The following is a 16,744-nucleotide window of genomic DNA, read 5'->3' as shown; positions in this document are numbered from 1 at the left end:
AGTAATAATAAAAAACTTTAAAAAAAAATTGACTGTATTTTACGGATGTCTAAAATCACGGTGAAGCAGTTGTAGTCAATTCATAATCTCGCGATAAAAATAACTCGGCTGCCTGAAGCTGCGGCTCGGTGGTCTGTGAATGCATGGTTTCCATCCATAAATCCCGACTTGAAGCGGGTAACTGTCTATAGAAGGAGTCTTTCAACCTGTTTTGCTATTACATTTTTTTTTTTGTACTTTTGAAATTATGGGCGTGGTCGTGGAAACAATATCCCCCGGCGATGGTGAGTGAATGTGCCCGCTTGGTTGTGGTTTGATGCGGGGTGGAAGCGCTGCGGAGGGCGGTGTTGGGGCTCAGCGGTTCCTCAGGAATGTGATTCAGAGTTCACAAGAGGATTTCAGAGTAAAAATACTGCAGATAAATCTTTATTTACAGCCATTTTTGGGTAAATATCGCAACTCCCATAATGCTCAGCGAGAGAATTTGATTAAACTTTATTCAAAAAGCTTCTTTTTTCCAACATTTCTGCACACATGTTCACTTTCAACATTAAAATGTATAGACCTTTTGTTATCTGTTAAAACAGCAGTTTATTTAGTTGAAAACACAAAACATGTTCCAATCTGAGAATATAAAAAAACCTATTGTTTTATTTTGACTAAAGGCTTAAAAACAGGATTTGTGCTTTGAAATTCAGAAACATTCAAACAATAACTTTTGTTATTTTTTTTCTTTTAACAGGACGAACATTTCCAAAGAAAGGCCAAACATGCGTGGTTCATTACATAGGTAACTGCTTGCTCCTTTTCTCTCTCTTCATCTTCTAGCCATCCTGAATTCAGACATCCTTCCTGTCTCCACGCTGGAGGAGGGAAATCTGATTTCATTTTGCCCTCCTTAGAATAATATCTGCAGCACAACCTCGCTGTAGTCTGCTCTCACAATGAGTCCAGACTTTTCCAGCAGCATGGGTCTATTTAGACATATTTAAATGTAACGCCTGTTGGAAACACCTGCATTGGAAATTGCAACTGGATGCGTGTCAAATACTCCTGTGGTTTCACGAAATGTTACCATATTTACATAAAAAGATGTTGAGAATTTTTATTAGCAATACAATAGTTAAAAAAATGGTTTCATTTGCACCTTAAGGGCATCTAATCCGACATAGATAGTCTGTCCCCTATAGGGTTAGGCAGCGCAGGCAACTAGGTCAGACTGAAAGTAAACAAAACCCAGTTTGCAGGACATGTGTCAACCATCTGATCATTTAGGTAAGACTTTCTGTTTTGGGGATGCAAATGCTTTCTGCATGTCTGGTATGTTTAGGAGCTGATTTGGATCGGTAAAACTTTTTTCTTATGGCTTGAAAATCAGCTGATGTGACCACAGAAATGAGCTGGGATTGAGCGGCTGCAGTAAGAAACTGTTATAACATCTCAGATTATGTCAGCATTTAATCCGTTTGTCTCTCTGGGCCTTGTTTTTAGGATTCACATGATCTTCATCATTTGTTTTTTTTGTTCTAGACTGGGAGTTGAGAGTAGTAATCGACTAGAGTGAACATCAGGTCAGAAAAGGTCTCAGCGGTTATAGGACTGAAAGGATTAAGCCTTTCTGTTTCACTTTTTTTTTGGTGCATTTTTTTATTTGATTCTAAGGGAAAACATAAAATAAAAGTTTTTTTTGGTCGTATTTTTAGGGGTCTGTTTTAAGCGGTCTCTTGTTTTATTTTTTTAGGGGTAATAATAGCAAAATTCAGAATTAGGCTGAAGAAATTGTTAAAATATATTCTGTAAAAATAATTGGAAAGTAAAGGGTTAGCTAAAGAATTCAATGATCTCTTGTTTGAAATCGGATGTGGAAAAACCGTTGTTTCAGTTGTGTAGCTCTTTTTGTTTGTTGTCGTATTGGGATGGATGGAACGGGGGCATCCGCCTTTTTGGTCCATTGTTGGGGAATTTCAATTAAAAACAAGCAACCAAGCACACAAAAATGGATCAGTTTTTATATAACACAGAAAACTCATAGAATTTAAAATTTGCATGACGACATTTTTGTTCAAAACAAGCATATTCGTATAAATTAGGAATGGAAACAAGCATGTATTCTGATTTATATCCACATTTTCTGCAAAAAGTTTTTAAATCAGTAGCTAGAAAAAACCAATTTATAGAAGCATCAAACTGCAGGGAATGCTGGGAAATGAGCGGGCCTCCATTAGCTTGCTTCAGTTAAACTGAAATCCTGTAGGATTTGAATGTCTTTAATCCTAATCTCTTGGATTTGATAGATTCCCCCCATAGTTTGGGGTTGCTGCAGGACTTGTGCGCAGCTCCTGGGCTCGTCGTCTGCATGCGTTGGCTGAGTGGCAGCTCTGACAGCTGCACTTCTGCCGTCTCAAGCTGCTCGCCGCGGACCGGCGCTCCGAAGTTCAACAGGAAACATGCTGAAGTTGAGGCCTCTAGATGTGTGACCCAGAAATAGAAGCACCGAATGTCAGGACTTGACGGGTTTCTTTTCCTGTCGCTGGTGTTCGCTGCATGGTTCTGCTTCAGGATTAGAGTTAAACTGATGCAAAACCCCAAACCGGGATTAGGGCTCCTCAACAGGCTCTTTGGGGGTTTCTCCATGCAGCCTGGCAGATAAGATACAAAATCAAATTTTTTATTACACAATTATTAGATGAGCCTCAGATTATTTTAGTTTTTCTGGATTATTGACAGACTAGGATTATTTTTGTGGTTTCCCAAACACTTCTTCTCCCACTTAGCCTTAAATCCAGACTGATTAGGACCTGCTTTCTGCAGCTGTGAGACGCAGCATCACACACAAGCCTGGCAGAAAGATGACTTTCCCTAGATCCCATTTCCTTCACGCTCATGCCTGGGGGGGAATCTGCTGGCAGACGAGGAGCAGAAGGGAATACAGTAGACAAGGAGGTAAAAATAACCCAGCGTGGCGAAGCGTTGCTCCCGCCCTACGGCAAATCCTCAGAGGAGGAGGAGGAAGTCTGGGAGCCTGGATGGGGAAGGCCTTGTTAGGGCTTCCACCCACGATTCTGCAGAACTCTAGAACACTTCCTTCATGTGCTAAAGGGGGTTAGAGCTTTGTTATGTGAGGATGATGCTACTTGTGTTAATGAATGCAGATTATAATCCAGTACAGATTAAAGAAGACCAGGTGTCCAAACTCATCCATTTAGCAATGACTCCCCCTCCCCAATAGTTTAGTTATTATTCTATATTAATGTGAAAGTTTCAAAAAGGTATTTTGCTTTGAAATTTTTGGTTTAAAACCAACGCAACAAGAGTTCCGACTCATTTTCCTTGAAATACGAAGCTTTTTTAGACTTTATTCACACTGTTTTGACCATGTCTTTGTTATTAACATTTTCATTTAGTCTATACATGTTTAATATTTTGTTATAAAACATAAACACCGTTTGATATCTAATATTTTCTTTTACATTTGCAATAAAAAAAGACAAAGTTAACTACTCAGAATGGAGTTTTTTGGTCAATTTCTGGTTGATTTTAAAAAAGAATTGAGGAATTTAATGAAATGCATCTGGAAAGTAGAAAAAAAAAAGGAGCTGGACCCTGGACTGTGAAGGCTTTTTTCCGTATTTAACTTCTGTGCAAAACCACGCAGGGATGCTCCTTTTAGCAAACCAAAAATGGACTGAGTGCAGCGTCTGACTCCTGCTGCTGCTGTGTCAACAGTCCAGCAGAAGATTCTCTGTGTGTTCAACATTTGGGGCTTTGGAGGCGGGTTTTGAGCGTCTTTACAGGAACTAAACCCGACTTTCCGTGATCATTCTGACTCCACGATCGGGGATAAATGCGCCCAAGAGGTTCTTGGACTTATAACAGGAATAAAGAAGAAGAATATATATCAACAACAGTGTTGATATAAATAACACTGAAAAAGACGGAGCCTAAAAATAGGAAAAAGAACATTAATCTGAAGAGGAAAATCACTAGAAAGTTGTCAGATACATTTTAACCTTACAAGAAAATTTATAATCTGATATTAAAATCTAGAAAAGAGGAGTTTGACACAAGCATTCAAAAAAGTGAAAAGTAAAATGGAATTATACGAATTGAATGTTCTATAGCCCAATAATACGGTAGGTATTTTTTTGTTACTTCTAAGCAAATGGTTTGTATTGTTTGAGGTTTATTAACTTAATTGTAGTTTATTATGATGACAGAGAAAACAGTGTAATATGTGGAAATGACTCTTTTTAGAACAAAATGTGAACAAAATCTTTGCACAAGTTGGTTCATCCTAATAAATCCTCATCAGATTTTAAACTAGGACTCATTCTAACCCCAAATTACGGCGTAAAATTCGTTTTTTGAGGCTTAAATTGAATTTTTCTATTGTTAAGAATTTGGAATAAATTTCTGGATCCTAGCTCTGATTTTAAGACAGTCCTGGAACGGTGTAAAACACCGAGAAGTTCAAACCTGATTAAATATCTTGAATGTTTAAAAACATTCAAGTTTGAAATCGTTGCAAGGATCAAATCCTTTGCAGGGAAGTTATTCCTTTATGAGCTGCCATTGAAAATAGCTTAACAGTGAATTTAATAAAGGACTGTGTGACAGCTTTCAAATGAAGGGGGATTTTATTATTATTTTTTATTTCCCTTTTATTGATTAACTTCTAAACAGGACAAAAATCAAATATATAGTCTTAAAAATGAACTAAAAAACCCGCTGCCGTCTTCTATCAGGGGCGAGTCCTGCAGTGCTTCTCCTTTTTTCCGTGTGGTCTAGACGCGTCCTGACAATGGCCTAGTTCACTGTTAAAAATAAAGCTCTGAATCAGGCCAGTGCTTCCTGATTTGACTTGTTCATCCCAGTAATTCAAGGAAACTGATGAAGACACCTCTCCAGAAGAACTCGCTGTGCGTTTGCAGCAAAGAATCTGGTAAATAAAATAGTAAAAGTGTTTATCGTTTATTTTTGCAGGCATGTTACAGAACGGAAAAAAGTTCGACTCCTCCCGGGACAGGAACAAGCCTTTTAAGTTCAAGATTGGACGGATGGAGGTCATAAAAGGCTGGGAGGAAGGAGTTGCACAAGTAAGAGTTTGATCTTTAGATTCCTAAAGTTTCTGGGGCGTTTTTACTCTTTTTGTGTATTTTCATAGCAACACTTGCAGGGAAACTGAGAACCTCTTCTCCTAAGTTATTGCTCTGTGTTCTTTTCCCATTCCCTGCCCTCAGATGAGCCTCGGTCAAAGAGCCAAAATCACCTGCACACCTGATATGGCGTACGGCGCCACCGGCCATCCCGGGGTCATCCCACCAAACGCCACCCTCGTTTTTGACGTGGAGCTGCTCAAGCTGGAGTGAAGCCTGCAACAGAAAAACGCTAAAGGTTGTTTCAGTGAGGGGGCCACACCTGGTTGCCACCTCCTTTATTTTGATCTCTACGGTCCTCTAACTCAGCATTTACATGTGTCCTGTGCTGCTTTGTTGCCATCCTGTCCTTATAGATTTTGCTACAAAGAAACCCCAAGACTTTTACACCATTTTTGATTTCTTCATCTTAATCGAAACAAACTGCCTTACCAAATGATGAATGGAAGAGGACATGTATTCAAGATACAACATCTCTGCTCTGTATATTACCTGGGCATTATACACACAACTGTTTGCATTGTCACTTTGATAAAGTGTTGTCCTGCTGAATGCTCTGAATGACCTTTAGTTTATTTTATAAATTTTATGCACATTTGCGGCAAGTGTACCCGATCAACTTCAACCCAATACTGTACAGCACTCAAGCCAATATGACCTAAATAAAAGTGGGGTGTACTGTGTTGAGAAGTCTGGGTCCTGTTTTTATTTTAAGATGAATCAAATCGCATTTCCAGTACATATATTCTCCAAAAGTATAACTTAAAACATGAAGGAAAATATCAAAACGATACAAACTTAGGTTTTGGAAATTAAGATTTAGAAAATGAGAAGCCTAATGGGACAATGTATAGACTATTATGACTTTGTTGTTTTGGTGCCTTAAAGCTTTTATTCTTTGATTCTTTTGTGATTATGTGAATAATTATAATATGTAATAATCTATGCATATAATATAGTAAGTTTAGTGGTGGGAAAAAAAATACAATTTGTCTTCTACCTACTCCTTTTTGAGCAATTTATCAACCATTTTATTTAAGTTTTTGATTTTTTTGCTTGAAAGTAAAAGGAAAATAGAAGGCAGTTTAATAGACACAGTATTATTGAACTTTAATCACAAACAGCAGTTTAGAATCAATATACTTTTTTCTAAGTTATAAAAAGTTCTTCCTTTATTTGTTTTTGCACATTAATTACCTTCTCTTGTTCAAATTTCTAATGATATGGTATCAACTCATATCTATGATGTCACTGGAGGTTAAAAAAAAGGCAATTCAAACAATAAAAAACAATAAAATAAAAGCTAAAATAAAGATGAAAAATATAAAATATAGAAATAAAATAGGGATCTGCCTATTAGAAGAAATAAATAAATAAAAAACTAAATAGCCTTATTGCTATCATATAATTAAAGACCCAATATATATATATTTTAGTTTCTTTAAAAACATTTATTGAAAGGGATTTTACTCATTTCTTTTTCTACCTCTTATGCTTATAATGTTTATCAAATGTGTAATTAGCTTTATGTATTAGAAAAATAAACTTCTGTAAAACGGAAGTAGTTCTTTACTTCCGGTGACGCAGGTCAAAGGTGATGCCGTGTGACCACAGCACGGGATTGGTCGATCGCAGTGTGCTTACAGTTCATTGGACAGGAAAACGCACGCCTTCTACCAACTCGAATAAGAAAAAAACAAAACAAGCTACAAGGTCAGAATATTGTTATATATTTTTTTATTTTAAAGCGATGTTTTGCAAATAAGAAATTTATTAGTTTGCGTACTGGTTTTTGTGTTGTTTTTTAAGCTAAACTACGGTTCTTGTTGACTAAAGTAAGTAGAGTTAGCAGACTAGCTTTAGCCCTCACGGGTTAGTTTTTCTTATTGCTTGTCTTTTATTTTTTTGTCTTTTAGTTTTTGTGTCATTTCTTTTATAGCCAAGTCTCTAAATGTATTACTGTTGGTAATGTTGTCACATGTTGTTGTATTTTTTGGACGCAGTTTGTCATAATGTTGTATATTCGGGGAGCAAACGCTTCACAAATCATGATAATACACTTCTTTGCAAGCTACATTTTTATTGTTAGCACATTTTAAGCATCTAAAATTATTTAGGTAGCTTTGTAATATTATTATTTCGATTTTTCATTAAAATATACAAAATACAACACCATCTCTGGAAAATGTAAGCAGATATTCCTATTTGTAACAATCAAAAACAGGAAGTGTATAAATATTCCAACCAATGTTTTATAAATAGTAGTAATGATGTCTTTTTGAGCAGAAATGATGGCTCGTTCACTTGAATGGTGGGATGACCTTATGGGTCATGTCCCTATGTCATGACCTTATGACCCTCCCTGTAATTTCAGGTCATCTCTGAGCCGGCAGTAAGTATGCTGTCTGCACACAAAGCATGTGCAGCACTAGCCGCCCGCCGCCTGCTTCAAGCCTCCGCCTCCTCGTCCCACACACGCCACCGTCTCATCCACACGTCCTCGTCGCATCGGGACAGATCCCAGCTGCATCCGGAGTGGGCCAGCCTGGCTAAGAAACAGCTGAAAGGAAAGAACCCAGAGGATCTAATATGGCGCACACCTGAGGGAATCAGCATCAAGCCGGTGTACACTCAGGCTGACTCAGAGGGACGTGCTGATGAACTGCCGGGAACGTTTCCCTACACTAGAGGGCCCTATCCCACAATGTACACATACAGACCATGGACAATCAGGCAGTATGCTGGCTTTAGCACCGTGGAGGAGAGCAACAAATTCTATAAAGATAACATTAAAGGTATATTGTTTTCATATAACACAAATATTGGAATTAGATATTTTAATCTGCATTTTGGGTCCCATTGTTGTGTCTAAAATATGAATTGTATGATTCTAGTTTGTTTCTTAAAGGTATTTAAATAGTCTTCACTTAAAGGATGGGCATTGTATAATTTTTTTTTAAAGTAAATAAAATATTCATAGTAAGTGCAAACTGCCCTGTTTCGGGGGTATTAATCTCAATAATTGTGTGTCTACTTTCATGTTTTATTTAACGAAACCTTAAAAATAGAAGAAATATTTCTAAATATTCCCATATTTTGAAGATTGTATTTAAAGTAAAGCAGTCCAAATTAAATTGACATCTTTTGGTTTTGTCGTTTCAGCCGGCCAGCAGGGCCTCTCCGTGGCTTTTGACCTCCCAACTCACCGTGGTTACGACTCGGACAACCCCAGAGTCCACGGGGATGTGGGCATGGCCGGAGTAGCCATAGACTCGGTGGAGGACATGAAGCTGCTCTTTGATGAAATCCCTCTGGAGAAGATGTCCGTGTCGATGACCATGAACGGCGCCGTCATCCCAGTTCTGGCCATGTTTATCGTGACTGGAGAGGAGCAGGGCGTTCCCAAAGAGAAGCTAACCGGCACTATTCAAAATGACATTTTAAAAGAATTCATGGTACGCAACACGTATATCTTCCCTCCGGAACCTTCCATGCATGCCATAGCCGACATCTTTGCTTATACCTCCAAGGTAAGCAGCACTTTTGATTTTGTACCTTTTATAATGTTATCATAAATGTAAAAAACGATGTTTCTTGATCCAAGAACATGCCCAAGTTCAACTCCATCTCCATCAGTGGCTACCACCTTCAGGAGGCCGGGGCGGATGCCATCCTGGAGCTGGCCTACACTATCGCCAACGGGCTGGAGTATTGCCGGACGGGACTGAAAGCAGGTTTAACCATCGACGAATTTGCCCCAAGGTACCAAAAATTAAGCAAAACGCCAATGAGTGCAAACATATGCTTAGAAGTGGATGTATGTTGAATCATCAAATATACAGACCAGTTTTTTTCAACCTTTTTGAACCAAGTTACACTTTTTCCTTCATAAAAATATCTCCAACTGAGACTATTAAAAGACCCACTTCAATAAAAAAAAATGTGTTTTTGGTTTTTGTGGCATTCTCCTCATGATGGAGGACATTCATAAAGAACATCAAGCGTAAAATTGCATCTCTGAGGATTTCTTTTTATTCAAATTGTTGTGAATCAGGAGCAGACGATCAGCAGAGCCGATCTGTCTGCTTCTCAGACCAGTTGGACTTTTTTTCTTTAACACTGATCGTCTCAGATTGCTCTTGTGAAATGTTTCAGTCAAAAGGTTTTTGGTTTTAACACAGACATGTCTGCTATGAATATGTGTCCAGATGATGCAACGCACTGGCAGTGGTATAACATTTTATAGTTATGAAAAATGCTGAAAAAGTCATGCGTTTTCAGTGATTTTCCACTGCCAATTTTGCTTTTACTCACCGTTAATCTGCCAAGCTCTTTTATTCGAATTTGCTCCACATCACACAGAGCATCTAAGGAAATAGCATCTGAGTTGGTAGAAAACATGCGACTCCACAAAAACAGCAGCTTTTAATGCATCAGGGTTCTCAAACTTAAACCTCAGGACCATCGCTTCAGTCCTTGACCTTTCCCTGCTGATCAGGACTCGCATACACTTATTATCTTCCTAATAATTGGTTTCTTAGACTTTGTTCAGCCTGACTCTGATCTGACCTTTACATTTACGTGGGAGAAACTCCTTTTTATCATATAAAATTAAATAAAATCACAAACAATATGACTGAATGAAGAAACAATAGCAATAAAACGTAAAAGCAATAAAATAATAAAACTAACAAGCTGGCCCACTAGATCCGCTCACTGGAGTTCAAAGCCTTAGTAAGAAGTTGAGTTTATAAAAGTGTCTTCATATTCCTGATGGTTCTGGCAGACCTCACAGAAAAGGAGAGAGCGTTCCAGAGTTTAGGAGCTGCAACTGAAAAGTCCCCGTCGATTTTACTCATTTTAGAACTTTTTGTTGTGGATTCTTTTTCACATATATACTAGATTAGTTCCTATTACTCTTTGCAATATTTAATGTCGTTTTTGATATAAAGTTAAAAGCTTTTCCATGTTGAAACTGAGGATATGTTCTAAATACTTTATGTTTTAACGTTAAACTAAAAAGTAAGTGAAGTGCTGTTATATATTTATGCAGCTGTTGGGTAACAGCTTTACTCAGATCATCTTTGGATCCATTTATAGTATTCCTGGTGGTCTTTTATTTAGGGGTATTTTAAATTTTCTAGGACATAGTTTCTGCAGAGCGGCAGGAGTTCATTAGAAATTCACCTGTGAGTTGTGGGCGGGACCAATGTGCATATTTTTTCACAAAAACTGCTTTTTCCCCCTCTGCTGCTGATTCACTATGATTTGAATAAAGAAATACAAATTTAAGCTTAATTTTCTTTATACATCATGAGAAAAATGCCTCAAAAAGACAGTTTTCATTAGAGTGGGTCTTTGAAAGATTCCCATAAGGGTTTACATTTTATGTTAATTCATAAATACAATTATTACTATAAGGATGTTTAAAAAAGGATGTATTTTTGAATTTTTCTGTCAGATTGTCGTTCTTCTGGGGCATCGGGATGAATTTCTACATGGAAATAGCCAAGCTGAGAGCCGCCCGGAGGCTGTGGGCCACACTCCTTAAAGAAAACTTCCAGCCCAAGATTTCCAAGTCCCTCCTCCTGCGAACACACTGCCAGACGTCGGGCTGGTCGCTGACAGAGCAGGTAAATGCTAATCCGCACATCAAGTCCGACAGGAAGACGACAGAAGCCCTCAGGACTCCGCCTTTTTCACCGTAGGATCCGTACAACAATGTAATCCGCACAGTGATCGAGGGCATGGCCGCCGTGTTCGGGGGCACGCAGTCCCTCCACACCAACTCCTTTGACGAGGCGCTGGGCCTTCCGACGGTGAAGAGCGCTCGCATCGCCAGGAACACCCAGATTATCATCCAGGAGGAGTCGGGAATCCCCAAAGTGGCCGACCCCTGGGGGGGCTCGCACATGATGGAAACTCTCACCGATGACGTTTATGATGCAGCGCTCAAGGTTTGTCCTTTCCCAAAGCATGATGGGAGATTTAGTGTCTGTACGAGAAAGAAATTCTACCGATGACATCACAGCAGGCAAAACAACAAAAAAAAAATCAAAAGAAATCTCTTATGGGGTTAAAAAAAATATATTTCCAAACCCACTAACAAAACCACAACACATGGGTCAGGGAGAAATTTTGAAATTATTATGGGATGGCCACAGGACCTGTAGGTTGGCAGCCGATTTGTGGCAATTTTTCCATTTTCCCACAATATGCAAAAGAAAACTTGTGTTTGAGTGATTTTCACTAAATATCTCTCACATGCCGACAGGTTAAGTCTACAGCCAAAGTTTTGTTGACCTTTGACCTTGTGGAGAGGTCGCCAACCTAGATTTTCTGGAAGAAGAAAAAAGAATCACGTTTTAGTACCTTCTACAAATTTAATCTTCACTTTGTGTTTTTTGATCTATCGCCTCCTGACTCCTCCAGCATCTTTGGGAAGCTAATTCCATAAAAAGGTTGGCTTTAGTTTGTAGATTTTAAAACCGCGTAAGAGACCGCTTAATACCTTTCTTTTTAAATCTTTTTTTTTTTTTTTTTTTTCTTCCTTTTCTTTTAAAGTAAATTTTATGTTGATTATTTCTATGATGTATTGTGATTTTAATGCACTTTTCTGTTTTGTGAAGCACCTTGAATTACTTTGTGTACGAATTGTGCTATACAAATAAACTTGCCTTGCCTTGCCTAATACATAAATCCCTGGCACAAGCTGAACAAAAAGATCTGAGTACATTAGGAATGTGGTTGACAAAATCTTTTCATTCCAAAAGTTTACTTTTGCATATTATTGCTCATACAACGCCGCTCACAGCTTTAATGATCCCTTCTCTGAAAAACATTCTCTCGTCTTGTTACCCTGTCCTTGGAAAAAGTCCCACAAAAGCCTTTTTTGGTGTAAAGTGAGGTGAATTTCTCTCTTTCTGAATGTTGTTTTCCATAGTTCATTAAAGAGATCGAGGAGATGGGGGGCATGGCCAAAGCCGTGGCAGAGGGCATTCCTAAACTCCGCATTGAGGAGTGTGCTGCACGAAGACAGGCCCGCATCGACTCAGGTACCACCGAAAACTAGATGTGCCTCTTTTCCATCTCTAGTCTTCTCATTTTCTAGATCTAGGTCATCTCATTCAGCATCCGGGAGTCTCCTCCATTTATTTTCCCTCAGAAACACAGTCTGAGTGAGGGATTCGTGCTGCAGAAACAGTTCAAACAGACAGCGGTTTGATGGAAATGTAATTTTAAAATGCTCTTTTTCCTGCAGACTCTGATTAAGTTACTTTTTAATGTTTTAAAATGACGGGCGCAGACGAGGCCTAAAGCAAATTTGGCATCACAGCCCATAAAGCTGTTATTAATTAATATTTGCTTTTGCAAGCCCAAGGCTTTTTTTGTACGACATCTGGATCCATTATGGTTTCCATTACTCGCTTGACTTTTGCAAAAGACGCTTTATTTTAAATATTTTCACTTCAAACTGTAATAATTTCAAATCTTTCCGCAGTTTTTCTTTTGTGAAAACAGGAAGCTTTTACTGCAACGTATACTTTTTATGTGTAATATAAATGTAAAGCCTACTTAGATGTATAATATTTCTATATTTTTTTGTTTTTGCAACACTAAAGATAATAGTTAAATGCTTAAAAGGAGCTGCTTTTTTTTTACCCTTTTATCATGAAAACTTCCTTAAATATTAAATATTTACTCCCTCTGGTGGTCACGATGGAAAGTGCAGCTATAAAAGCTTTCCAAGTACACAAACGTGTTTCTGGTGCTTCATACAAGCCTTTCACACAAAACATGAAATGCATTTAAGGAATGGTTTTTCCAACAGCAACGACGTTCAGTACACGACTACATTCATTTGAAGGAAGCCTGAACCTGCTGTCGAGCACGGAGGTGGAGGAATGATTGTTGGGGCTTTGCAGCTTGATGTCATTTCTCCCCCCAAAACCCTGATATGTCATTACATTTAATAAGTAATATGAAAACTAATTTTCTTCTGAAACATGATTATGATTTGGCACGTCCAGAATCTGTCCCTCGAGCTACGTTTTTTTCCCTTTAAATGTAGTTTGACTCTTTTTTTTTTTTTGTTAGGAAGTGAAGTCATTGTCGGAGTGAACAAGTACCGTCTGGAGAAAGAGGAGACGGTGGAGGTGCTGGCGATAGATAACACGGTCGTACGTCAGAAACAGATTGAGAAGCTCAAAAAGGTCAGTGCCGCTTTTGCCTGTAGGTCTCTGCAAGTTTAAAAAGGTTATGGTACTCGAACAAGATCTTCTAGATCTTTGTAAAATAATTAGATTAAAAAAAAATGTAATTAGATTTTATTATTTAAAAGATTCTTGGAACCAGCTGGCATCAGATATGAGGCTCCATCATGTAGTTTTTTTTTAAACCAGAACAAACTAACTTGTGTACTAAGATTTCTGTAAGTTGTTCATAATTTCTGGTTCTTTAAGGTCCAAAAATATAAAGTGTCAGCAAGTTTTAATGCTGCTTCTGTCTGATTTCCTTCAGGTGAGGGAAAGTCGAGACCCGGAGGCTGCGAGGAGCTGTCTGGCGGCCATCGAGGAGTGCGCTCGGACCAGGGAGGGGAACCTTTTGGCCCTGGCTGTGGAGGCGGCTCGAGCCAGGTCAGAACGGCGCTCTCTAAATGTTGAGTTTAACTCCAAAGATTGTCCTTCATTCACTCTTTTTAGCACACAGACAGACCTTTTTCTATTTGAAAAGATTGAAATGCTCTTTTAGTTTGGAGCCAAATCCTTATTTTATATACTGGTATAACATTTCTGTTAGTAACCTAACATAAATAATTAGCTTAGTTGGAAATTTATATTTTTTGGTTGCTTAAATATTTATGCAATCAATATATTATCTAGTAAATTGTTCATTTAGTCACAAACTAGTTCATTACGGCCTTGTTTCTTCAAAGGTTGCTACCATAATTTTGGGTGATTACTTGATTCTGATTGGCTGCAAGGTTTCCATTAAAAGTGATGAATAAAAAACAAGTTCAGGTCAAATACCCAGAATGTTCTTTATTTTTGCACTGGCCTAAACACCATTTATACATACATTTATGAATAATTTTATGATTAATTAATAAAATAAATAATGTTTCTTTCTTTGAGTCACATCCCTGGCCAAACTATGCTAAATACTGCAACGTATACACTTCACTAATTGATTTAATTTAATAATATTTATGTAATACTTGTTTCTGTTGTAAGTGACCATGGTAGAGGCGGGAAAATGTCCGACGAGGCGTCCGTTAACAGAAATAAATGGACGCCGGTTCACGCTTCCAAGTCGTCCAATCACTTTACTTAAATCCCTCTAAGCTGGAATGACTCGAACCCGTCCATCTTCTTTCTGTTGAAGATGCTCTGTTGGAGAAATCACTGATGCCATGAAGAGAGTGTTTGGGGAACACAAGGCCAGCACACGGATGGTGAGCGGAGCGTATCGCAGCGAGTTCGGAGAACACGAAGAGATCGCCGTGGTCCACAACAGGTACAAAGGCCGAGCGCCAGGCGCTTTGGCGAATCTCATACTGAAGAGGCTTTGAACCGTCGCTTTTGCATCCGTAGAGTCGTAGAGTTCAAGAGGCACGAGGGCAGGAACCCTCGACTACTCGTGGCAAAAATGGGGCAGGACGGTCACGACCGGGGAGCAAAGGTCATCGCTACGGGTTTTGCAGACCTGGGGTTTGACGTGGACATCGGACCGCTCTTTCAGGTCAGAGTTTCTGCTCTTTTCTTATTACATTTCAGAATGTTGTAGGATTGAGCAGAGTGCATTAGGTTACACCAATATTTAACTGCTTGACTGGTTCAGCAGGAGCCCCAGACTCCACATCTCTGTGTCGCTGGTTTTCCTAGAAAATGTTGCCTTTCAGCGAGTGAGCAGTTGTGTTTATTTTACACATTAAAGAGTTTGCAAAATGAAATCACCTCCAGACACAAGTTCATCTTCAATGTGCTGTTGATGCTTACAGCCATGGATTGTTTGGGGGGAAAAAAAAGCTGTCAGCCTCTGGTGAGGAGAAAATAGAACAACAAAAAAAGCTAGCGAGGTTTATCAAGTGTATTTTAGTGGAACTACTTCTGCTTCCAGTCAGCCTCCAGGTAAATGCACTGAAAAATAGAGGAAGTGCGACAGATTTTCTTGCAGAAATGGGATGTTTCCTCCTTTTCATGTGGGGTTTTCGATCCGGCAGACCCCTCTTGAGGTTGCCCAGCAGGCCGTTGATGCGGACGTCCACTGTGTCGGCATCAGCACGCTGGCTGCCGGACACAAAACTCTGGTCCCGGAGCTCATCAAGGAGCTGCGGAAGCTCAACAGACCCGATATCCTCGTCATATGTGGAGGTGTCATCCCGCCACAGGTAACCGTGACGCGTGTTCCAGCAACCACCTCCAAGGAAAAGTCTATGCAAACGCACGTTTCAGGGTTGTGAATTCAAGACTCGTGTTCTACGCAGGATTTTCAGGCTCCACGTACAAAACATGCTTTTTTTCTGCCTGCCGAACCTCTTCCAACTGTAGGGACGTGCGCTAGAATCCAAGCATGTTCTTGAATGCACAGCGCATGCATGGTGTATACACAACCACGCCCTGGTACTACGTCTGTACCTAAAAAATGACTGCTCCTAGCTTTTTAAAGAACTGTTTTATTTTAAATTTGCAATTTAGGCAGAAAATGAGAATAAATGAGTCTAATTCAAATAGTTACATTTAGAAATCCTCTTTTTTTTCGGTCTAAACTTGAACTCTTTTTCTTGAACGTGATGACTGAGGCCTTTCGGGGGTAAAAAGCATGGATCTAACCCGCTTCTCCTCACCAACGCAGGACTACGAGTTCCTGTATCGGAGCGGCGTGTGCGCCATCTTCGGTCCGGGAACCAGAATCCCACAAGCTGCCGTTGAGGTCATAGACAGCATCGAGAAAAGCCTGGAAAGCATGCGGCAAGCCATGTGAAAACCAACCAGAGGGGAAAAAGTCAAGTCTGGACAAAACGTTTCCTCATTCTTTGTTTTCTTTAAAAAAAACAAAACCTTATAATGTTAATATTTTTAGCAACAATATCCCTAGCTTTGATCATGACGTGGGTTTTCTGTTATACTGTCATGTCTCAGACATTTTGGGTTTACTTTAATGCTAGAAATATCTACTGAACTGAATAATCGCATTGATCTAATGTTTGCCGATCAGCACTTCCCCACGAGCTCTGAATGTGTCTTTTTCTAATCCACCATTTCATGTAAGTGTCTTTAATGAAAAATTGTTACATAAATCAAAACTTATGTGAGCAAAAATCCTCACCTCTTGTTTGTGTGTCTTTCAGTCGACGACCTTGTCTTTTTTTCCCCCCTAGTACCCAGTGAAAATGAATTTTGTGCATAGCAAACCTTGACCTTTGACCTCGGTAAGAAGCAGCCACCTTGAATTTTCTAAAGAAAAAGAAAAAACATTTACCTTTAGTACCTTCTGCTAATTCAAAGCCCTCAGTTTCAACCTATTGCGTCATGGCTCCTCGATCGTTACAAGGAAGAAATTCAGAAGATTTTGAATGGTGTTAGCGT

General features: G+C 39.1%; 2 protein-coding genes across 4 annotated transcripts; both read left to right on the top strand.

The window, feature by feature from the left end:
- The first annotated feature begins 99 nt into the window (after positions 1 to 99).
- On the top strand, positions 100 to 5,846 carry fkbp1b (FKBP prolyl isomerase 1B). Of its 2 annotated transcripts, XM_023952985.2 has the most exons (5): positions 100 to 284; positions 743 to 790; positions 4,984 to 5,096; positions 5,241 to 5,394; positions 5,513 to 5,708. In XM_023952985.2, the coding sequence occupies exons 1-4, from the start codon at positions 248 to 250 to the stop codon at positions 5,367 to 5,369; spliced, it is 327 nt and encodes a 108-aa protein (XP_023808753.1). In that variant the 5' UTR covers positions 100 to 247; the 3' UTR covers positions 5,370 to 5,394; positions 5,513 to 5,708. The 2 variants fall into 2 exon arrangements, with proteins under 2 accessions (XP_023808753.1, XP_004083389.1); XM_004083341.5 differs by having other exon boundaries at positions 5,241 to 5,846.
- An 891-nt stretch (positions 5,847 to 6,737) lies between these two features.
- On the top strand, positions 6,738 to 16,477 carry mmut (methylmalonyl CoA mutase). Of its 2 annotated transcripts, none has more exons than XM_004083340.5 (13): positions 6,738 to 6,869; positions 7,531 to 7,951; positions 8,319 to 8,686; positions 8,761 to 8,918; positions 10,618 to 10,789; positions 10,865 to 11,113; positions 12,100 to 12,211; positions 13,254 to 13,369; positions 13,677 to 13,792; positions 14,541 to 14,672; positions 14,750 to 14,897; positions 15,379 to 15,546; positions 16,011 to 16,477. In XM_004083340.5, exons 2-13 carry the CDS (start codon positions 7,555 to 7,557, stop codon positions 16,137 to 16,139), a joined length of 2,265 nt encoding a protein of 754 aa, XP_004083388.1. In that variant the 5' UTR covers positions 6,738 to 6,869; positions 7,531 to 7,554; the 3' UTR covers positions 16,140 to 16,477. The 2 variants fall into 2 exon arrangements, with proteins under 2 accessions (XP_004083388.1, XP_011489746.1); XM_011491444.3 differs by having other exon boundaries at positions 6,823 to 6,991.
- Positions 16,478 to 16,744: the final 267 nt, after the last annotated feature.

The sequence above is a fragment of the Oryzias latipes genome, chromosome 24 (genome assembly GCF_053564925.1).
Source record: "Oryzias latipes strain Hd-rR chromosome 24, Olatipes_Hd-rR_3.1".
Classification (NCBI taxonomy): domain Eukaryota; kingdom Metazoa; phylum Chordata; class Actinopteri; order Beloniformes; family Adrianichthyidae; genus Oryzias; species Oryzias latipes.
This window is presented reverse-complemented; position numbering and strand designations above follow the sequence as displayed.

Coding starts and splice junctions, on each gene's coding strand:
- fkbp1b (XM_004083341.5), top strand. CDS start 248: ATGGGCGTGGTCGTGGAAACAATATCCCCCGGCGATG. Junction 285..742: donor AACAATATCCCCCGGCGATG/GTGAGTGAATGT, acceptor TTCTTTTAACAG/GACGAACATTTCCAAAGAAA. Junction 791..4,983: donor ATGCGTGGTTCATTACATAG/GTAACTGCTTGC, acceptor TTATTTTTGCAG/GCATGTTACAGAACGGAAAA.
- mmut (XM_004083340.5), top strand. CDS start 7,555: ATGCTGTCTGCACACAAAGCATGTGCAGCACTAGCCGCCCGCCGCCTG. Junction 8,919..10,617: donor ATCGACGAATTTGCCCCAAG/GTACCAAAAATT, acceptor TTTTTCTGTCAG/ATTGTCGTTCTTCTGGGGCA. Junction 10,790..10,864: donor GCTGGTCGCTGACAGAGCAG/GTAAATGCTAAT, acceptor TTTTCACCGTAG/GATCCGTACAACAATGTAAT.